The sequence below is a fragment of the Corapipo altera genome, unplaced genomic scaffold (genome assembly GCF_003945725.1).
Source record: "Corapipo altera isolate COAL_440 unplaced genomic scaffold, ASM394572v1 61286, whole genome shotgun sequence".
In the NCBI taxonomy this organism is placed as follows: Eukaryota; Metazoa; Chordata; class Aves; order Passeriformes; family Pipridae; genus Corapipo; species Corapipo altera.
The window spans coordinates 3,521,707-3,545,321 of NW_020884907.1; the positions used below are offsets into that span (position 1 = coordinate 3,521,707).

A 23,615-nucleotide genomic window follows, 5' to 3' on the forward strand; every position below is an offset into this window, starting at 1 on the left:
CCCTTATGTATCCCCCCCTTATGTATCCCCCCCTTATGTATCCCCCCATATACTCCCCAGCAGGAGTTCCTACTGACTGACTTAAAAACATTAAAAGTGGATACTAGCTGATTTTTGATATTGTGCTTTGGATTATCATAGTTCTCGTAAACTTCAAACCTTACAGTTCAAGTAAACTGCTTTTTCAGAGCCCTTTAGAAGGGCAGTGACATGTCTTCAAAATGGTATAGTAGTTTATTCTAAGTATTTGGGACAAAAATAATTGTGAAAAAATACATTATGGACTTTAAACAGATTTCACATTTCAGGTGTCTTTATCCTTTTATTTGAACGTATAAACATCCCACAAAAGAAAAACAGGAAGGAAAAAACTTGACTCAGAAGACCCTGTCTGATAAACTAAGGAGCTGTTGTTTCTGTTACTCAGGTAACTGGGGCTTAGTAAACTGCCCACTGATTCTTTGATTGGAGCAAGATCCCATGTCCCTTGTTAAGAGAGAAATGATCTTTTGCAGAGAAAAGAAGGTGTCTAGGTTTTAATACTGAAACTTTGAAATAATTAGAGTTGAATATAAAAGCAGTGTAGGGAAGGTCATTTACAGAAACATTGCAAATCCCAGAACAGTTCTTTCAGGATACTTTAGTGACGACCTGAGCTTATGTAAGTAAAACAAAATACACTAGTTTATTTTGTTAAGCAGAGAAATTGACTTCAAAGTCCTCTGGGATTAACATGGTATTTGAAGAGTTATGTGTTCCCAAGCTTATTTTTACATGCTGAAATGTACCGAAACACTAATGTGTGTACCGAAACACTAATGTACCGAAAATAAAGAATCATGTTTTGCAATTTCTTTTTTTATTCTTGTAGAAAAAAAATTTTTGGGTGAAGAGCTTATCGTGCTTGCCCTTTCACATGTTTTGTTGAAAAAGTTGATGTATTTGTTTTGCATGTCAGGAGTTACAGGAAGATATCTAGACGTCCTTACAAAAATAAGGCAATTCCTAAAGGCTGCCATCTAGTGAATGGAATGCAAGTACATATTACCACATTTTGTTCACCTTTACTACAGGGAGTAAAATTATTTAACTGTCCCTCAAAGTTTAACTTTAGTCTTTGGCTGTTATGTAGTTGTCAAGTAGACTTGCTTGACTGTTTGAGAACATTGCCTTCTGGAGGCTTATCAGGACTGTTTCCTGCACATGACCAGAACACGTGCAGTGCTCATGAAGAAGTAGATGTGTATGTCAAAAACTGGAAGCTGTTTCTTTTCCCTAAAACAACTTTTTATGTACATTTGTTCATGTAAATATCATACATACAAACTATTTTTCATCTTTTTTATAGGACCATCTTACAGCATTGAGAGGCTATTAAGTTGTTAATGTACTATCGAGACAAAACTGTATAACTGAACAAAGTTAAACTTAATTAAACCAGTGTCTTGTGTTATTATAATTAGCAGACATGCAGAGTTTTGTGGAATAAAATATTTTCCTTATAGCAGGCAGAATCACAACTTTTAATTAGACACTATGTAGAGAGTGATGTATTTTGTAACTAACAGACTTTAGAACACTGCTGCAGGCAAACTAGTAGCTAAATTTGCGTAGTTTTGTGAACGGTTAAAATGTTTAAATAAATGCATTATAATGGATTTACTCATACCTCTGAAAGCTGAGTACTAATGGTTGATAGTTGCACTGATTTACTTAGGCTCATGTTTACAGTAAAGTGTTTTGTTTGAGAATATCTGTCTTCAATACTTGATCATAAATTTCATGTGTGCTTCTCATAAACTGTAACTAGGATTGTCTGGAGGCCCAGCTAGTCTTGCTTAGTAATTAATTTTTTGAAGGATAAACAGTCTTTTTTAGAGAGTTCTTTCTCACTTCTTTGAAAGGATGACGGTGTTCAGCTATGATGAATGCTCTGAAGCATAAAAAGCATATAGTAAATTCTATTTCTTTTTTGCAGAATCTGTTACATTGGTCTTTCTTTACTTTTAGGCATCAACCTTTGGCATCCTGGCAACATTGATTTACTGATAGGGACTTTGACAGGAATTGGAAACACCAGAGTGTTTGAATGAGATGGGTTGAGAAAGAGGACTAAGTTTCTCATGATTGCACATGAGCTCATAGTTCTTATGCCCTGGATATGACATTAGGAAACAACACAGGTCGATAAACTCATAGCTTCTGGAGAAGACTGTGTGAGGAAAATGATGAGCACCTTGCCCAAACTTTTCCAGAAAACTGACATCCAGCATTATCAGTTATTACTGCTAGCTGTATTAAAAGACTTACCAAGTATGTGCTGCAGCTCTAGTAGTAACAGGTTGTTTAATAATAATGCACAGATAATGTCCAAATTATCACTGGTGCATTGGAAGATCACAGAATCAGTTAGGCTGGGAAAGACCGTTGAGACTGAGTCCAGCCTATGACCGAACACCACCATGTCAACTAGACCCTGGCAATAAGTGCCACATCCACTCTTTCTTTAAATGCTTCCAAGGATGCTCCACTGCCCTGGGCAGCCTGTTCCAATATCTAATCACCCTTTCAGTAAAGAAATTCTTCCTAATGCCCAACCTAAATCTCCCCTGGCTCAGCTTAACCTTAAGACTGTGTTACATATCATAAGAAACTAGGTATATCTTCTAAACAAAAGATACCCTAGGAAATTACTTCAAGAATCTTGTGGTAAAGTACCTTTACTTTGCAAAGGGAGATACTCAAGAAGTTAGGGCTTTGATTTAGGTTCTTTGTGTGTTCCTGTGCTTCATCCTAGGAGTGCTGATCTATAAGACTTGACATGCTAGCATGTCGAACACAGAACTGAGATTTCATTAATGTACATAAATTATATTTTAAAAGGCAAGATTTAAACTACAAACTTATTCTGGGGCTTTTCTTTATTTTGGATTTATAGTTAGGATGGTGATGCTCAGTTTCTGCTAAGCTTGTTACTATTTGGTGAAAGGATTTGGTGTTTTTTGTTAAGATCCTAGGATAAAACATTTTTTAATAAGGATACATTTATTGCGGCATAGGTTTTTGGAGTCTTTTCAAGCTGTTAAGTTGCATATCAATGTCACTTTTTGAGAACTGCAAGACATAACACGTACATGCTTTGGAGTGCCATGCTATTTTTCAAGTATTCCATTGTGGATCTGTGCTTTGGTTTGCATGTTGGACCCCGGTCCAGTGGAGCCATGCAAGTTATAATTGGCCCTTTATGCAGTAGTGTCACCCGAGGGAGGCTTCATTTTCTTGGTTTCTTAATTGCCAGTAATTTCGAAAAAAACATTCAAACTTTCTATGTGGCTTGGAAACAGTAGGGCTAGTTTGACTGGTAGTAAGTTAGTATATTAGTTTTTAGGCTTTATTTTAAATGTTGTTTTTGTTTTTAAATCAGGAGCCAATGAAGTCGAGAGCACCACAGCTACATTTGGAATACAGATTCTACAAGCAGCTAGGATCTGGAGGTAAAAAGGAGTGTTACGCATTTTACTGTGATGTAATCCAGGCTCAATTTTTGACAGAAGTTTTTGGATTTAGGGTATAAATCTACTTTATAAAGTGTTCTTAGTTACTTAAAGCAGAAAGAAGCCCCATGAGTGAGTGGATTAATGTATAATTTTTTTCAAGTGTTGTAACACATTTTTGTTCTATTCTTTAATTTAAAATGTGTTTATGGAATCCTATTTAATGAGTCTTAGCTGTCACAGCATTTGTCTGCATATGGGTATACCTTAAACTGAGTAATCTGAGACTATTCCCAGTGCATTCTCTTTGAATAAACACTGCAGATCTCCAAACTGCTGATTACTAATCAGTATTTTTATTTAAAGTTGCTGTTACTTCAATAGCTTCAGACTCAAGTTAGCTTTACTTCACTTTTGTTGATACAGTATATATTGCTACTTGCTAGTTTTAAACCTCTTAAATACTTCTGTAAAAAGTTTAACTTTAAATGCAGTTTAATATTTGAATTTCTCATTTCGCTCCCCTTGGTGCTTTTATACCCAGAAGTACTCTTATGATGGTCGCCTGAATGATCCAATTGTCACCTTTTGCTTTTATAGGTGAGCAATACCTAAAACTTCTCACATATTTTTGTGCCTTTCACAAAACTGCATATAATCAGTTAGCAAGATGTGAAACTTCTTAAACTAGGAAAGTGAGTGCAGATATTCTCTAAATCAGTTATAACCTAGGAAAAAAACCTTATATCTTTTCCTTGAAAATGTTCCTTTAATTCCTAGAGTAGGTCATGTAGTTAGCTATTTTCCCATTTTTTACTAATATAGAAGTTTATAGTATAAATGGGCTACTAACTGGCTTTTTACATGCATGCTCAGGTGGTTTTTTTAGCAAAGGCAGCCTGGATTTTGTGACTGATTTTAGTTATGCTTAAACTGGTATAAAATGCTATTTAAGATTAAAAGTCATGTCTGAAAGGCAGGGAATACCACTTTCGTTTTGTTACCTTGAATGTGTGTGCATTATAATGACTTTTAATACTTTTTAAATACCACTTTCACTTTTTTACTTAAAATTCAGGGTCATATGTTCATTGCTGCAATGGCCTGGATAGTGTTTATCTAATTTAGTAGCTTTCAACATTTTTTTATGTTCTTTAAAGGCTTTCTCTGGTGAAACCTACCTTCTAATATGTTCAATTGATATAGAAATTTTTTTTTTATGCTGTAAGGATGAATGCTTTGCAACCAGGAATCTTTAGAGACAGCTCTTTGCAAGACATGACATGGTCTATTCCTCTTCATAGATGGAAGATAAAATTGCAGATACCTAGTAAAAATGTTGAGTCATAAATGCTTGCTAATTGGAGAATGTCATCAGAATATGATGTCTGGGTGTTCTTTTGTTAGTAGTTATAAATTGTCAGCATACTTTAGATAGACTAGTATTCTGAAATAAGTGCAAAGCTGAGATCTTAAGTACTTAACTAATGGGTAATGACAACCCACAAGTTAGGGGCTGTACCGAGCTGTGAAAACCAAGGTGTAACTGTCTAAAATTGGAAAGGAACTGTGTGTATTGGAGGTAAGAATAAAGCCATAATTTCTAGTTCAGACTTCAGAAATTAGGCAATGCTTCTCGGAGGTAGGAAACCTAATGGGAATATTTCTTGGGTAAAAAATGTCTTAGTGAATGTAACTTTGTATATATTTTTGTTTACTGAATAAAGTAAGATAAAGATAAAGCTGGTCACTTACTGAGCTTCATCAATATTTATGAAGAACCTTGTCTTAGACCTCCTCTGTTTTTGCAGTAACCTGCTTTTATTCAAAAGTGAAAGCCTGCCCCAGCACGTACAGAACCCTGAAAGCTCCTTTCTGAGCCTTTCTCAGGTACACACTTGAGGCTTGTGGTAAAGGCTCACTGAGAAGAAATATTCTTTTTCCTATCTTCTACTTAGAAGTTGAAAAAGTTGCTGATTCCTTACCTTTCTGCAGCAGTCTCTTTCTCCGTCTTTGCAGGAGTTGGGTCCTCAAGCCCAGGAAGTTACACAGTCTAAGGTTCTTCAAGAAAAAAAGTTGCAGTATTATGTATTTTCTGTTCTCATGTAATCTGTGGCAGTTGGTTTACTGATTTTTCATAAGATGCTTGTTTACTATCAAGCATAGATTTAAGAAATTTTGTCACATGAACAGTTGGAAAACATAGTGTTGGAAAATTGGTGGACCAAGTGATAAATTCAAGAAGCAGCTAATCCTTCCTAGAACAAGAGATATTAAAAAATCTTATGCTAGATCTATCCATGAGGACAGTGTTGCCTTACGGGCAGTGCTGTACTTTTGTCAGAGCAAGAGTAGATTAAAGGAAGTGATCTTCAGTGTGCAAGTCACAGAAGAGTCTATCATAGGAGGTATAAAAGTAGTTGTTACTACTGGAAGAAATTTCAAGTATAGTAATTGTGAGCAGATGGGAAGTTTCTCTGGTACATAATTACCACACTAGCAGTCACAATTGTCTGAAGCCTTCTGGCTTTTAAGTCCCTAAAAATCAACATTTGCAGGCTTTCTTAATTACAGTTTTTGTTTATTCGGACAACCTTTTTGTAGTTTGGTTGATAGCTTTATAACTGTGTGGACTGGGTATTTTGCATTTAATTGTACAAAACTGTGCTTCCCCTTCTCATATTTACATGTATTCATGTATATTAATAGCAAGTGACTACTATAGTTTCAGAAGCAACTGGAGAAAAGGGAGTAGTACTCCCTTTCTTTCCCACTCTTGTAAGCAGAGTCATTATTTTCTGAATTCTCAGTTTATGCTGCAAACTGACTTTTGCTTAGTGTGAAATAACCTGATGCTTAAGGGATAAAATTCCTGTAGCCCCTGTGAAATCCCACCGTGTTTGGAGATGGCATGGGGAGGAGGGAGTGGCATTAACATGGCAATGAATAGTTCTGGAAGAAAATGAGGTTATTTTCCTGCAATATCTCCCTGAAAGCAAATAATGAAACTGTTATTAGGATTACAGATTATTTTACCTTCCAACCCTTTTCAATAGAACTCCTTTGTGCTTCCTCTGATCTTGTGGACCTCCTTGAAGAGGAGGAAAAAGTAGCATTTTGAAATTGTATGTTTTCTTAGTATTCCCTTGTCTCAAGCCAGTATTTGTCTACTGCAAATCTCTTTATTTATTCTTATAATATCCCTTTTTCTTTCTTTTCTAGTGACCTTGTGACTTAGATTTTTTTTTTAATATGCTTTATTAATTTCTGTGGAAAGAATCTTGCTATTCTCTGTCTTGAATGCCATGAAGATGGAAGACATGCTTGAGTGGAAAAAAATTTGGAGGGGTCTTTTATAGTTCTGCTCCCTGAGAGAATAAGGGAAAAAATAGACATGAAATAGGATAGATATGCAGTTTTTATATACAGGACTTTTAAACTGTATTAATTCTTTAATAAAAAGTGCTCTTGACTTGCATGGATAATTATTAACATTTCAGTGTATTCCTTTGGAGAGAATCTGCTCGTAAAGAAGGTTTACCTTTACTCTTAAATATATTTTTTATTGATTATACATCCTAAGGAGTTATACCTCCTAAGTCTTTCTGCTGTGCCTTTTGCAATCAGATATGTCTATCTCGCGTTGGCCTCATTAGCCACCAGCGCGCTTCTAACAAATGTGGATAGAGCCTTTCCCAAATCTTCGTTCGTGAAGCCCAACCATGAGTGATGAACTTTTTATTGATGTGCCTATGAATGTGCAGTATCATGTAGGTGTTTGTCAGGAAAAAGAAAAGTGAAGAATCTTTCCTAAACAGGAAACATTTTATGTACTTTTGGGTTTTTTTTGAAACATTATTAATTATTCACGCAAATAGACCTAAAACTTATTAAAAATAGTTCTTAAATTAGTCTGAAGATGTGGCTCATCTTAGTCTCGTCATTATTTAGCTTTCCTTTAGCTTTTTTCTTTTCTGACATAATGTTGTCATTCAGTAGCTATGAGCATGTTTTCCTCCTGAAGTTTGAGATCATACAGTCAGTATGTAGCAACTTCTAGCCAACTGAATGAGCGGCATACTGATGGAATTTAAAATGTCTTCTAACAAAATTTGTTAAATATGTATTTTTTTGAATATTCAAGTATGAATTGTAAGAAAAACTGATATGTTACCAAAAGCACAGTACTACAAGTAAAACTATTGCTGAATTCTTACCTGAAATTGCACTGGGACTTTTGGAATTAATAGAAAGCAGTTTTGTATTTCTTACTGATTTCTGAATTCATCTTTTATACTATCTTTCTTTGTACAATTAGAAGATGAACTGTAGGTGTATTTCATGTAGTATACCCATAATTTAACTGTACTTAAATTCAATTTCCTAGGAGGAGCTGGGTTAAACAGTAACTGCTACCTCAATTTGACTACAGCAAAAAATACTAAGTAAAACTGAGGTTTTTAATGTGGGATTTTTTTTTCAGTTAAAAAAACCCTTATTGGTGAAAACTTAAAATGCTTTTATTCTTTAACAGCTAGGCATTTACAGTATGGTACAGTTCCCTTTTGCAGAAAGCAGTTAGTAAATTAAAGAAATCAGGTGTTATGTGTTGAAGAGTGTAAAAACTATTCGACTTTTTGTTGTCTAATTTTTCTAGCGTGTCTTAATGAAGGAGTAGTTATCATAATGGCTGCAAGTCTTTCCAAGTGAATGAAGACTCTTTTGTACTTACTCATCTGATAAGTGGAACAAAGGAATGGCAGGAGCTTCTGCTTCTTAAGGTATCTTAGTAGAACTCCTGTCCCTGTGGTGCTGTTAAAACAGACTTACTATAGTACCTGTCTAGAGCAACGAGGGATATCCACTGTTAGATTTTATTCTTTCATTTGAGGCCATTTTTAAAAGAGACAAAGATCTGTTCAGCTGTTGATTATCCTACTGGTCAAACTGCTGTATTAATATTTCAGAGAAGGCAGATGCTCAGTATTGTAAATCGTATTTTATTTTTCTTAACTTTTGTACTTATGTTCTTTTAGCTGAAATCTAGTTAACACTTCCACTCTAAAATCTGTAAAAACTTACAGGGTGACTATTGACCAGTAAATGTATAAAATACGTATTTGTGTACTACAGAAGAAGGTGTTATACTTCAAAAGGCTATGGCCACTGAGAAGTGAATGCTAAGTATTGCATTCTGTCTGTGAGTCTTTTTGTGGTTCACTACCAACAAGCATGTGGTTAATGTGCTCTGCATTGCTATCTAAAAGTATTCTTTTCAGTTTTGAGGTTGTGAGAGCCTGTCTTTTACAGCGGTGGTCAAAAAGTTGCTGTTGGGTTAGTGGTTGAAGAAGATTGCAGTGCAGGCATAATGTGATTTTGGAAGGTACAGAAACGTTACTAGATCACTTGTGTACATATTGGCTAGTAAGAACGGGTCTGTAGGTAGTCTTGAGAAGCTGCAGCCAGGGAAGTACAAAGCATTTGTGTATGGTGGTCAGCTGCTGATGCAGAGCTGTGGAGTCTGCTCCATTTTGGTAGTCAAGCTCAGTAGAATATTTATTTTAGCTTTTAAAGCATGTCAGGATTTGTCAGACAATTGTGTTTTGGTTTGGTAATGTACCAATGTGACTTTGAAATACTCTGAATTTCTGATTTTGAGATGGGCAGAGTGCCTTAAGGCTAGAGACTGAATGCTTCTTTGTTATGAGGTACTTTATACACAGCTTTAAATGCTGCTATTTATGTTTTTTTCCTTGTTCTCCGTGTTGGAAATGTTTGATGGTTTGAAGGCCAAGAATGAGGTTCAGTACTTCAGTGTTTAGTGCTTTTTCTTCTAGGTAAAGACAAAACCATTCATAGTAACAAAATTGTGATTCGTCATATAATTTCAGTTCAGACCAGTGTTAGCTGGTGTGTATGAGACCCAAGTGTGCCGTGGTACCTAGGCATTTTTTTTGTACACCTCTATTCAGGATATAGAATGCATGAAGCAGATATTGGCACTAAAAGACAGGCTATCTTTTGTATTCAAGATAATTACAGGTCTTTTTTTTTTTTGATCTGTCACTGGGAGAAGGCAATAGGATTTCAGACTGCTCGTGATACCACCTCTAATTAATCTCCTGGGCCATAGCCACCTTGCCTTTCACTTCAGCCTCTGGATGAAAATGCAACACAGCTTGATTTCATCAATGTGTCAACATCTGTGTTTTGCTATAACTCTTCTACAACAAAATTTTCAGCTTTATGTTTTCTTGATTTCTTTTTCACAGTAGACTGTGGCTTATTTTACTAGGTTGATATTCTTCCATATCAGGAGGAAGTATCTCATTAACAAGTCTCCTTTAGAGTAGTGCTAGAAACAAATTGTAGCTCAATTTATACAATTAAAAATAACTTAGCTCATTCTATATTTGCAAAATATTTTGGGACTGGTATTTTGCCCACACTGTTATTATAGGATAAGAATTATGGAGATTATTGGGGGTTTGAAGTGAGTTTGAAAAGAAGATTTTTTGCGAGTACTCGAATGCGATATGTATGCAAACAAATCTGTTTGCAGCACATAGACTGTCCCCAGTACTTAGTTAAAGTAGCAGTAATTGACTGGAGCTTCAGATTTTAGAATATTGTTTAATTTCTAAACCAAATGTATTATGTTTGTAATGATCAGTAACAATGGAAGTGGAAGATAAAATATCTTACCTGGGAGCTACAGAGTTAGCAAGTAATTTCAGAATAGTCTCAGTTGACATATGAATTACATTTCATGAGTTCTTACAGGTGTATCTGAGATGTCTCATTTCACAACCTTTTTATATATCTTGCTAACTGTCATGCAGTATAAATACAAAGTGAATTTTATTAGTAACTTCAGAACTTTGCTTTGAGATATGCCTAGGCAGGTAACTGAGACTTTACTCTTAAATTGAAAGCTGTTTTTAATTTATTTTTTTTTTTAGTGAAGCTGTCCTACTTTATTTTGTTCTAATTTGACTGAGATTATTATGTAGAAGAATAAACAGTAAGCAGTTAGTTGAAGTTTTTTTAATCTCTGATTAATAAAAATTAGTGCAGGTGATCTTAAAAAAGAATACTCTATCCTTAATTTAAGAATTTATCTGTAAGAGAGCTTAAACTGAATCAAATATTGGATTTCTTGCTGAAGAGGTATCTGTTCATAAGTGCTGTTAATCTGTGTACTGATGGCTGTTATGGTTTTGTTGTGAGTTTGGGATGAAGCTGACTCCATTTTGAGTTTGCTGCTGATACAATTCCTGTAATTGAAAGTTTGAGCTGCTCAATTATCAATGTGAATATGCTAATATTTATGTTTATGTGAATGAAAGATGATGATAATAGCAAATTTATTTTTCAAGTGTAGTCCCACAAAAACTATAAAAAATGTTTCTGGCAGTTTTTCTTGTTTTATACTAATCCTTTTCTAACATTTGGCTTAAGGAAATGTATAGAATTTTCTCAATTTATATTTAAAGTAATTTTTTCCCCTAGAATAAATGCGAGAGATCTGGTAAGAATGACAACTGCATAATAGATTCACATGATAATATTTCTGAGAAACAGTGATTACTGGTCATAAGAAGCCTGGTTCTATGCAAAAATTTATATTGGTTTTGGGTTGTGACATCACACAGATTTCAGAGATTAATTGTGGGTTTTTTGTAGCATACAATAGATAACTGTAATTGTGAAAGGAGGTTTGATGATACAGTTCACAGAACAGTGGATGTTAGATAAATGGATATTTGATTTAATAAAGATGACAATAAAAATGCATCTGTAATTCTGTTTTAGTAATGTAAATACTTAGTTACAGAAGATTTTTCCTTGAAAATAGATTTAACTGTTATACTACTATTTCTTATTTATGCAAACATATTCTTATTTTTGCAAATAAGAAATGTGGTCTAAGTTTTTTGGTGCTGAATTCGTGTTGCTGATACAGTGTCTCATTCCATGTTTAGGGTTTTATGGTTCATAGATGATCATGGTTTCAGGAGCATTACAGTGCTATGTTTTGAGATATTGTATGGCCCTTCTGTCTATGCTGCTTTGGTTCAAGTCAAAACGCACATATGGCACTACCCTGGATTTTATAATCTCTTCCTTTGAGAGGATTCACACCAGATTTTGTAGACTAAGTAGAGAATACTTGTGTTTGTGGCAGTTAGTTGAATTGTGTCCTTGCCAGAGTACCAGTATGGATGTACCATGAAAGATAACTGTAACTGCAAATCTTCCACCTACCTAAGGTCTTTTGTTTTTGTCCAGTGAACTGTCACATGGGAAGATTAAAAATACAGATACAAGGCAGTGGTGTATAGGAAGCTGAATACAGAACACCTCGTTCTGCAAGAGCAGTCTTGTGTATTTTACTGGCATTTATGAATCTGATTTAACAAAAAGTCTAAGCAATAAGATATAATGCAGATCACATCAGTGTATTTCTTGACTGGCTTAGAGAAAACTCTAATTACTCTAGTAATGTTTTCTTTATTCTGATGTTTTTATCCTTTCATCATTATAGGGAAAATCAGATCTGTCAGCTTTAAAAACTTTCTAGACGTCAAGTACATAAACATGGTGGACTAAAGCACTTAAGCAAACATTAGGCAATATAATCCATAAATCCACCTAATGGGGCACACATAATTGCAGTAAGCCAAAAATGAATAAACAAACAGGTACACTACTGTCACCATCTCTGCATTCCCACTTATCTGCCAGGATTTCTCCTATGTGTACTGTGATACAACCATCTGACTTAGTGAGAGCTCCAGTGTGAATCCATGTATGTAATATTAGCAAAGTTTAGTTTCTTAGTTTTAGAAAAAAGGAAATACAAAATTTGCTCTCTATTTCCCTCCCTCCTTCCCCCCACCCCCCAGCACCCCAGTGGATAGTAATGCACTTTTAGGGCATTTGGTCTCTTATTTTGGAGACCAGTGTTGTATAGCGGCAATATTTTAGGTGGCTAATGAAAGTTAACTTTTCTAGAAAAAGAAACTGGAAACCAAACGATATTCAAATAGTTAATTTCAAAGTCACGACTTCCTTGATTTTTGCCATGAGGTTAAAATGGGATTCAAAGTCATATTGGTTTAAAATGGATTTACAATTTCATTGCAAAGCAGTCACATAAAGTATTGTAAATGGCTTTAATGAATTGAGATCATTCAAATGAAAGTGTTTTACTTGTGATCAAGTGTAAATATCTAGGGATAAGCAAATGTGACACATATCTGAAAATAAGAATGCTGTATTCAGATTTTTAAATCTAGAAAGGAAGTAGATGTTTAAGTGGTAAGGTAATTTGGTGAGAGTATGTGAATCTGGTTTTTTGACCACAAGTAAGTTTCTTCTTTGGTGGAAGAGTTGGAAGTTACTTGTAACTTTTAGTGATGTTTGTGTGATAATGATTGAGTTCCGTACATAATGGGAAGCGGTACTTCTTTTTATAAAGGATATTTGAGAATGAGGCAGAAGATGTGTCAAGGTAATAGAAAGGATTGAATGATAATCAATTATTGAGCAAGAAACGTAAGAACAATGACTTTTATTTCACTGCAAGACAACTGGGATGTGTCTTAAAGTTTTGAGTAGTTCCTTCTTGTGGAAGGAAAGTGGTTGAAACCAGACTAATTCAGAATGGAAATTATATACATTTTCTTAATTGCTAATACATATTGGAATATCCTGTCAACAAAATAGGAAATTCTTAATTTTCTAAAAATCAGAATTTCTGTGTTTTTCTAACTTCACCAATATCTCTTAAAGATTTATATAGAAGAGATTATTTATTTCTCTATAGTGGGGAAAAAGCCTCAGATTCGATTTATTAGTATCATGTTACTTTCTGACTTATCTTCTGGAGATCTAGAGACATGAAGAGATAATACAAGTAGCAGGATGATATTAGCTTATTGTTTTTAAGCAAAAGCAGTAAGACTGTTTTGATTAAGAACCAAAACCACCAACTTCTAGTACTTTGAAATATTAATATGAAATTATTTTGTCAATATGGGTAATTTTAGACAGAATGCTCCATATGTGCCTTGCAGAAAGTTATAATGTGTTAAACACAATTTTGGAGTGTTCTGGAGTTTTTTGCCTAGTCAGAAGGTCAAGTCTTTTAGCTATCTCTCTGGTCATTAGGGATGATTTTTTAAAAAAATGAAGAACACTATCTTGTACCGTGTTCTGATACAGTATGAGGTATGCAATGTGGTCTGTGCTCCTTCATTAGTAGCAATAAGCTACTCCTGTCAAGTCTTTCTGAAATGGCTATAATTATGCATGTTAAGTATATTAGTATAGAGATGGGTATGATTACACATATTGAAAATAAATTGAAGGTCTGGTCTTCAAAACACTGAACAGTTAAACTGGATTTTTAGGGGTTCTCCTTTCAATATTCTTACTTGTAGGAAAGAGATTAGTGAAAATGCTCTTAAAAACATGTAATTAATTTGATTTTAGTTTTGCTAAAACAGTAATGTATTTTTTTTATTTTTTTTTCCCCCCAAAGCTGTAGTGGAAACAATTATAAATCTGTGCCCTCAGTGTAAGTGGCACTGTAGTAAGGCATGAAAAACCAAAGACCCCAAAAAACACCCAGAGTTAGGGATGTTTTAATTTTTAAACTCACATTTGACCTACAGAGAATGAAGGTGAAATCCAGTGTTTCATTAAGGTATTCTAAAAATAGGTTTAGTACTTCTGTATAGTGCAGTAATTGTAACAATGGATACTGTAAAAAAGCTCACATGAAAGGAGGAATGCATTTTCAGAGTACTGAATATTTCAAATAAATGAGACACTGAGGATATGTAGATATGAAGAGCAAAAAAAGAATCTGGAATAGCTAGGTTCCTTATATAAACAAAATTTATTTTGCTGAATGAGTAAGATGTCCTGTGCATATGAAAAGTGCAAGATGAATAGAAGCAATGATACCAAGTTATTTTTAATTAAATAGTCACACAATGCATATGTACAAAAAGGTGTAAGTAAAATTGGATCATAAGGCTTTAACTGTTGATATTTTCAAACTTCTGGTTTGCCTGCCTCTGGTTAATGAACTCTCTGGTTCATTAATCTCTTTTGGGTTTTTAAATTATTTCTGCAGACAATAAGGTGGGTTTATTACTAACTGTAAGTTTGTCAATAGCCTTATTTTAAAAGGTTTAATTTAAATGTGTGGTGGGTTTTGGTTTTTGGTGGGGTTTTTTTTCCGTTTTTTTGGTAAAAGAGCGTATTTAAGCCTCTCTTCATAGCTTTTTAAAATCTGTTTCAATTTACTGTTACAAAACCTAACAGAGAGGTTCTAATTTTTTTTTTTAATGAAATCTTTACATCTTTCGCAAGTCAAATATGTAACAGTCACAAAATATTTAATGAAAATGATACTATCTTTATTATTCCTGTTGTATCTTTTACCTGTAGTTTGTATGAGGTTTTATTTTTGCTTTTATGTGAAAAATGTATTTATAACTTCACAACAACTTGAAATTGAGTAGGAATTTTATTGGTATGTTCATTAATTGTATTTAAGACCTTGTAATTACTTTGTATTTTCGTTTTACAGATGGAATACCTCAGGTTTATTATTTTGGCCCATGTGGCAAATATAATGCTATGGTGCTAGAACTACTTGGACCTAGTCTGGAAGATTTGTTTGACTTGTGTGGTAGGACATTTTCTCTTAAAACCGTTCTTATGATAGCCATACAGTTGGTAAGTAGAATAGATGTTAATTTGAGTGTTCACTAGAATAACTAAATTAGTCTGCAATGGATTAAATGCTTATTTAACTTAAGAGATTTGCAGTTCTCGTGTTTTAATTTGATGTCAGTGGTCTTTAAAGAGCACGTGATACAGTTTTAGTAGGTAAACTGTCTTATGTTACTTCCATTTACTTTGTTCCAGTTTTTCAAGAGTCATTACACAAATAAAATTACATTACATCCTCTGAGTTCTCACAGGTCACAACCTGAAATAATGAATATTAGTTTGGCATACTCTTTTAAAAAGAAAACTTTAATTAAATATAAATAATTCTAGCATGCAAAAGCAGTTGGATTATGGGACTCCTAAATAGCATAAAAATTTTTCCCGGGCATTCTTGTAAGCAAGAAAGCAAACGAACAAATGAAAGATTCCTCAAACCCTCCCAGAAATTATAGTACAAAATTATTCAATGAAGAATTATTGTCTTTTTTGAAGATTTCCTTATTTGGTTTTGACCTAAGGGTGGGTGGAAGTGCAAAGAAAGACAATTAAATCTATGCATGTTTACCTTGATGATACGAGTTTTAAATAAGTCCTTATGAAATATTAATGATACTGAACTTCCACTTCCCTGAATATTACTCATGAAGGGTAAAAATAGCTGTTTAAAACACAACTGTAATTGTATAACAGGCCTCCAGCTACAGACATATGGACATATTGAGCTTATTTACAGCCAAAATGACCAAGGTCTTTTTTTTAAAATGCTGAAGTTATCACAGATCTAAAGATCCGTTTTATTTAACACTTTCTGTTCCTTTCTGAATACAGAAATTTTGATAGAAAGCGATCCAACTGGAATGTAATTATATGCATAGTGATGAACTTTCAGTGCTTCTCTTGTTTATGCCTCTAATGTGTAACAGATCTACATGAAACTTTGCTGCTCACTACTTGATGACAGTTTCTGGTTTTACTTCCAGTGTGCACAAAACATAGTTGTACCACCTGTTTTTAAAGAAGAAAACTACTGATGTATCTGCTTAGGGAAAGTGTACAATTTTTATTGATCTTAGATATCTAAGATATCTTGTTAAGAACAATATCCCTTTGGTTTTAAGATGGAGGTGATTTCTTCTAAATATAAACTCCATGTAAGATATGTAGCTTCTAAAATGTTTTAATGTGATAACCTGAACCTTAAACTAAACTTTCTGGTTTTGTTGTTTGTTGTTTTTTTTTTTTTTTCCTTTTTCTTTTATTAAAGATTTCTCGTATGGAGTATGTCCATTCAAAGAACTTGATATACAGAGATGTAAAACCTGAGAACTTCCTAATAGGACGACCTGGAAACAAAACCCAGCAAATTATTCACATTATAGATTTTGGTTTAGCAAAGGAGTATGTAGATCCAGAAACAAAGAAGCACATACCATATCGAGAGCACAAGAGCCTTACAGGAACAGCTAGATACATGAGTATAAATACACACTTAGGAAAAGGTATGTGTGCTTTTTAAGTGCAGAAACAAGAATTGATCAACAGCTGTGATTTGTCATAAACCATCTTGTTTTGCAGTTGTAATTTTTCTCAGTCTGTAGTCATTAAGAACTACAAGTTTTGTGTACTGTGCAAATATAGTTTGTCCTTATGGAAATACTGTTTATGGGAATAATATTTTCTGAATCTCTAGTCATCATGATGTTGTTTTGGGAATTGTTATCTTTGTTAAATATATATAAAAAAAACATGGGGTATATCTTTTTGTATTTTAACATCTTCACATTTAGAAATACACCATGGCAGAGTGAAGTGTCCAGGAAGCAGATACACTTATTAAAGATAGTAAAGTGAATAGATTGCAACAACATAGGTTTTCAATGGTATCTTGCTAGTTTTCTGTTCTCTTTGAAATGCATCATAAAATAATAAAGTAGCTTATATATGATACTGATTTCTTGATTATTTTTTTTAGTGCTTACACTGTTAATAAGGATTTAAAGGTTATGCTAACGAGCTAATGAAAGGACAGAATATATATAAAGATGAAAGTTGTTATTATTGAATGAATAAATTTACCTGGAAAAAGGTATGAGCACTCAAATCTTTGTTTATTCCAGTTATAAAGAAGTTTTCTAGTGAAAACAGGTTTGAGCCCTTTGAATTTGTGTAAACTGGTTGTTTATTACTGCATGGTAATCGCTGATTAGGTTGCTCTTTGAATTGGTCATAAAAATGTTGCACAATACATACAGCTCAACTGTAAGTGCGACTGTTAATATGGCAAATGAGAAACCATTCACACTTTTCAGACGGCAATAAGGTGCTTTATCAATAAAGCATAACCATAGAATCATTTAGGTTGGAAAATACCCTTAAGATCATTTAGTCCACTATTAACCCGGGACTGCCAAGTCCATCACTAAAACACATCCCTAAGCACCACATCTACAGATCTTTTAAAATATCTCACAGAATGGTGACTCAACCACTTCCCTGGGTTCCAGTGCTTGAGAACCCTGTTGGTGAAGAAAATTTTCCCAGTCTAAACTTTGCTGTGGCACAACATGAGGCTGTTTTCTCTTGTCTCATCGCTTGTTACTTTGGAGAAGAGCCTAAACTTTCAGATAGTTGTAGAGGTCTCCCCTGAGCCTTTTTTTTCCTCCAGGGTAAACAACCTCAGCTTCCTCAGCCACTCCTCAAAAGACTTGTGTTTCAGACTCTTCACCAGCTTCATTACTCTGTTTTGGACATGCTTCAGAACCTCAAATGTAGGATTTGAGCTTTCTAGACTTAGCTTTTGGAGCTCAATCTCCTCAGATAAAGGAAGCATTTACTATATTTTTCAGACATGAAAGCTGATGTCAGCTTAGGGTGACTTAAATTTTTGACACTAGGCTCTCATCTCCATTAGACAGGATAGACTTTTGAATAATATAAAATTTTCAACAGTGGCACGATGACTTTTAAAATCAAATAAGTTTTTTATTCCTTCTTAAATAAGAAGATTCCCCTATCTTCTATTTAAGAAAATAAACATGAACATGAAACTGGTAATTATTTGAAAAACACAACTGAATTTTGTTTAGGTGTCTGATATTAACACAGGAACATAGTAAATGACTACAAGGGTGACTTTTCCACTTCTTAAGTAGTCTTGATCTCTGGTTAGATGTGTTTATTGTTGTTTAATCATAGAATGGTCTGACTTGGAAAGGATCATCTAGTTCCAACTCCCCTTCTGTGGGCAGAAACACCTTGCACTAGACCAGGTTGCTCAAAGCCCCATCCAACCTTGATCACTTCCAGGGATGGGGCATCCACAGCTTCTCTGGGCAAACTGTTCCAGTGTCTTGGTGGCTACACAGTAAAGAATTTATTCCTAAGATCTAATCTAAACCTGCCCTCTTTCAGTATAAAGCCACTACCTCTTGTCCTTGTAAAAAGTCCCTCTCCACCTTTCATGGAGGCCCCCTTTGGGTACTGGAAGGTGCTGTAATGTGCTTTCTGGGACCTTCTCTTCTCCAGGCTGAGCAGCCCCGACTCTCCACCTGTCTTCATAGGAGAGACACACTCCCTGATTGTCTTCATAGCCCTTCTCTGGACTCGCTCCGTGTACTTCTTATGTTGGGAACCCCAGAGCTGGATGCAGCATTCCAGGTGGGCTCTCACCAGAGCAGAGTAGAGGGGCAGAATCCCCTCTCTCTCCCTGCTGGCCACACTGCTTTTGATGCAGTCCAGGATATGATTGGCTTTCTGGGCTGCAAGCACATGTTGCCAGCTCATGTCCAACCTCTCATCTACCAGCACCACCAAGTCCTTCTCAGGGCTGATCTCCATTCTCTGCCCAGCCTGTACTTGTGCTTGGGATTGCCCAGATCTAGGTGCAGGTCTTGCACTTTTCCTTGTTGAACGTCATGAATTTTGCACAGGTCCACCTCTCAAGCGTGTCCAGATCCCTTGGAATGACATCCATTCCCTTCAGCGTGGTCACTGCACCACACAGCTTTGTCTCATTGGCAGACTTGCTGGTGGTGCCCTCAGTCCCACTGTCCATGTCACTAGCAAAGGTGTTACCCAGCACCTGTCCCAATAGCAACCACTGAGGAATGGTGCTCCTCGCTGGTCTTCACTTGAATATTGAGTTGTTACCAGCAGCTTAAGAGTGCAACCACACAGCCAATTCCTTGTCCACTTGTTCCATCTGTGAAATCAGTGTATCTCCAGAGACAAGGATGTCCTACATTAGTGTCAAAGGCTTTGTACAAGTCTAGGTGGGTGATGTCAGTTACTCTTCCATCCTGCACCAACACTCTATCCATGTGGAAAATCACCAAATTTGTTAGGCATGATTTACCTATAGTGAAACTGTGTTGTCTGTCATCAGTCCCCTCCTTGTCTTCCATGTCCCTTAGCACAGTTTCCAAGAGGATCTGCTCTATGATCTTGCCAGGCACTGAGGTGAGACTGACTGGCCTGTAGTTTCCCATGTCTTCCTTTTCTTGCCTTTGTTGTAATGGGGGTTACGTTTCTACTTTTTCCATCTATGGGAACTTCACTGATCTGGAACAATTTCTGAAATGTGATGGATAATGGTTTAGCCTGAGATTCCCTCAGGACTCATAGATGCATCTCAACAGGTCCCAGGGACTTGTGCACCTTCAGTTCCTGAGATGGGCTACAGCCTCTTCTGCAGTGGGCACCTTAATTAAAGGTATAAATGAAAATAGGGTGGTTTTTTTACATAAAGTCCTCATTATTCTTAAGACAACAGTATGACATACAATGTGTACTTGTCATACAACTTCATTTTTCTGTAACAGAATCATCAGTTTTGGGATTCATTATTTTTTTCGGAAAGGAATGCTGTTCTGTCCCTTATATTATTGTATGAAATCCTATCATTTTTAGTAAGACTACAAACTCTAGGTTTCAAATTTTTTTTTGCTAAACTTTATGGAATGATAGTTCAAGTTAAGTAGGTTGTCACTTTCCATTTCTGTATCTAACCATGTAATCTTCTTGGTAGCTAATACTGTCTTTTCTGATCCAAGTAACTTTCTTTGGGGAGGAATCTAGTGTTTATAATGGATGCTTACTAAAGACTGAATGTCTGCTGTGTAAACTGTATTATGATTATGTTATTGTGTATCCTAAAAAAAGATGATTTCTGGGAATAGCCTACTGAATGAGGCTCTAATGTTTACTTAAATCAGTCTGTTTGAATTGAGATAATTGTCTGTAGTTTATGAACTAAATAACAGGTACTGGTTTCTTATTAATTTAGCTTGCTTCAGGTGACCACTTTGAGAGAGGAAACCAACCATGTACCTTAAAGCTTTGTTGTGCGTTTATCATCTTATGATCTTATTACCTTTTAGGCAACATATCCTCTTAATCTCATTAAATTGTGATACACTAGCATCTGTATACATTAGCAGCTCTTCCTCTAGATGATGCTTGAAATCCTTTTGTCTTCTAGTTAGTCCACTGCTATTTTTTTTCCAGTTTTCAGAGGTCCTTCTTTGAATAATAGCAGTATAATCTTTGGGTTTCCTGTTTCCCCAGCTCATCTTGAAGATTTCCATCCATAGGAAAGTGTATTTGATTACTATTTCTTAATTAGCTCAAATTGGTCAGGGAACAACTTAAATGGATTCTAAATAATAATCGCTGTCTCCTTCCTCGTAGCAGAGTTTTGAGAGCATTGTGAATTCAAATGGTAGTTCCCAAAGAACTGTCCTAAAGAAATATCACCAGCAGTCCAAAGCTCATTTAAAAAGAAGACCCTGAAAGCCAAAAAGCCAAAATCCTCTTAATTTGAAATAATTTCAAGATAAAGATTGAAAGTTTCACCTTTCTTAGATAGGATTCTCTGTGAAGGAGCCATTGCCTCCATAAAATACTTTTTTTTTTTTTTAGAGCAGAGTTGGTTAATTTTTCATCAGCATGACTTGTAGAAATCAATGTGAAAGAGAGGGATTAGCAAAAACTGAACAGAACTTTCCAGTACATTTCTGTGGGCTGTGCCTCAGTGGTGCCCATAGGTGGACCGTCTGTTGCACACTTGTAACATTCTGTGAAGTACTCATTTTCTGCATGCCCACCCTATCTCATAAAGAGCACAGAATTTCTGCCAGCAGCTGGAGCCAACATTTCTTTCACGTGCTGGAACCTGTCAGGCATAGAACTCTACAGCATAAAAAGAACTCTGTAGCTTATTCCTGCTTTCTTCTTACCCTATGTGATTGTATCAGGATAGCATGTGGTCAGTAAATGAGATGTTGTAGGGTTGGCAGAGAAATTCAAATAGAATCAAATTGTCTGGAGGGCACTGAGAAAAGTTGCAGCAGTGGGCAGTGGGAGTGGAGGAGTAAGCACAAGAAGAGTGTTGGCAAGGAAATTGGAAACATGGAAATGAGTGAAGAAGAATTGATCATGAAAGAACCTCATATGGCTGGCAGATGTGTGATGAAGTAATGGGCTAAATATAGAATTATCATGCTAGTATGTGTTTACTCAGTGTTCAGATGAGAAGGTAGGGATAGGAATAGAATATTAAGTACATTGTTCTATCTATACGAAGATTAATAATTGTTCTTCAGATGCAGTATATTTATGACAATATTATGTATTGATCAAATCAGAGCCAGGTTGACTTTGTTAACTTTACTGTATTTAAAAAAATCAAACAATCTTTTTTTTTAGTTTAATTTCCTGCTCCGTTTTTCTTGCTGTCAAAGCATAGCGATTTTGTCTTCTGAAATACTGGGTGAAAACAATTTTATAATTTTGTTTTTCTGCCTTGTGTCAGGGAGGAACTCAAATTTAGAATTGAATACTGCCTGTTTCCTCAATACGTAATACAACGTGTAACATTTGTTTCAACAGCAGTACAGAATGAAGTCTGGTGGAAATGTAAAAATGTCTTTTCTACAAGTAATTTAAAGACTCAGTATTCTCCATTATGTTTACTTTTCCTACAAATAATGGATTTAATTTAAAAACTATATGAAATGTGCTTTGAAAACTTTGAAAACTTTGAAACTGTGTTTTACTTGTTACTTTCTGTTTTAACCTTCTGTGAACTTTTTGAAGGACTGCCGCTGCTTCAGTGCAGATGAAAAATTATAGCCTTGCCAGACATTGTGTACTGTAAAAGCTTAAATATCAGCTAGACTTGAGAGCAGGCTGTATGTACATGCCTCTTTATGCTGGTTTCTATTCAAATAATAGTACTTCTGAGCCTTCTTCAGTCCACCATTGACTTGCTCAGAAATTCCATAATGGGTCCCAGAGGAAAAGCCTGTCTTCTCCATGGCTTTATAGAGAAAAAATGAATTCAATTAAAGTTTTATTAAACTGTTTCAAGTTCACAAGTAATGGATTAAAAATATTGTAATTAAAATGCAATTTTAAGGGTCAAACTAAATTTTAAATAAACAATATTTTAAAATAAAAACAGTTTTTTATAGTAAGATAATTTGGTTTAAGTACTGTTGAGATGAATATACCTGCAGTCTGCATCTGCTTTTTTTTTTGATTTTAGCTGTGTTTGTAATGCAGGGCATAGTACACCAGAACTCCCCAGGATGCTTAGTTTGATTTCAAGTACTCTACACCTACCAATAATTTTTTCATAATTTTGAAGCTAACCTTTCAAATATACTGTAAAATTACTCAGATTGAATTTTCTAATAATATTTGCCTTTCATTTCAGAGCAAAGCAGAAGAGATGATTTGGAAGCTTTGGGTCATATGTTTATGTATTTTCTGAGAGGAAGTCTTCCATGGCAGGGTTTAAAGGTAGTGGGATTTGATATCTTCCTCTGTCCTATTTTCAGATCATCAGCTTTTATTGACATGTTTGTTTTTTTCTTTTTGAATGTTTGTCTGCAGGCTGTATAACTTCAGATGCTTGTTTTGTTCTTGTATCATAGGCTGATACATTAAAAGAACGTTACCAGAAAATTGGAGACACAAAACGAGCAACCCCTATAGAAGTATTGTGTGAAAACTTCCCAGGTAGTGTCTGCTATTTATAAAAATGTTTTTATTGATTTATAAAACAAAACTGAGATAGGTAATTGCTTAATATCTGGCTTTAAAAATAAATAAAATAATGCTTCCAAATACATATTATGTACTATGGTAATAGATCACAGAATTGATCAGGTTGGAAGGGACCACAGTGGGACACCTGGTCCAACCTCCCTGCTCAAGCAGGGTCATCCTAGAGCATGTGGCATGGGATCGTGTCCAGATGGTTCTTGAATATCTCCACTGAGGGAGACTCCACAATCTGTTCCAGTGCTTGGTCACCTCTCAGTAAAGAAGTTCTTCCTCATTTTTAGGAGGAACTTCCTCTTC

At 35.1% G+C, this 23,615-nt stretch overlaps 1 protein-coding gene across 11 annotated transcripts in view; it reads left to right on the forward strand.

Annotated features, from left to right (window-relative positions):
• CSNK1G3 (casein kinase 1 gamma 3) overlaps positions 1-23,615 on the forward strand; it is a 67,530-nt gene that overhangs the window by 28,922 nt on the left and 14,993 nt on the right. For 9 of the 11 annotated variants that reach the window (XM_027652501.1, XM_027652508.1, XM_027652500.1 and 6 more), the window contains 5 exons: positions 3,425-3,494; positions 15,103-15,251; positions 16,513-16,747; positions 22,966-23,051; positions 23,186-23,270. In XM_027652501.1, the coding sequence (XP_027508302.1) occupies positions 3,425-3,494; positions 15,103-15,251; positions 16,513-16,747; positions 22,966-23,051; positions 23,186-23,270 (625 nt within the window). Of the gene's footprint in view, positions 1-3,424; positions 3,495-4,038; positions 4,095-15,102; positions 15,252-16,512; positions 16,748-22,965; positions 23,052-23,185; positions 23,271-23,615 lie in introns of all 11 variants that reach the window. The other 2 variants (XM_027652509.1, XM_027652510.1) reach the window with 2 other exon arrangements.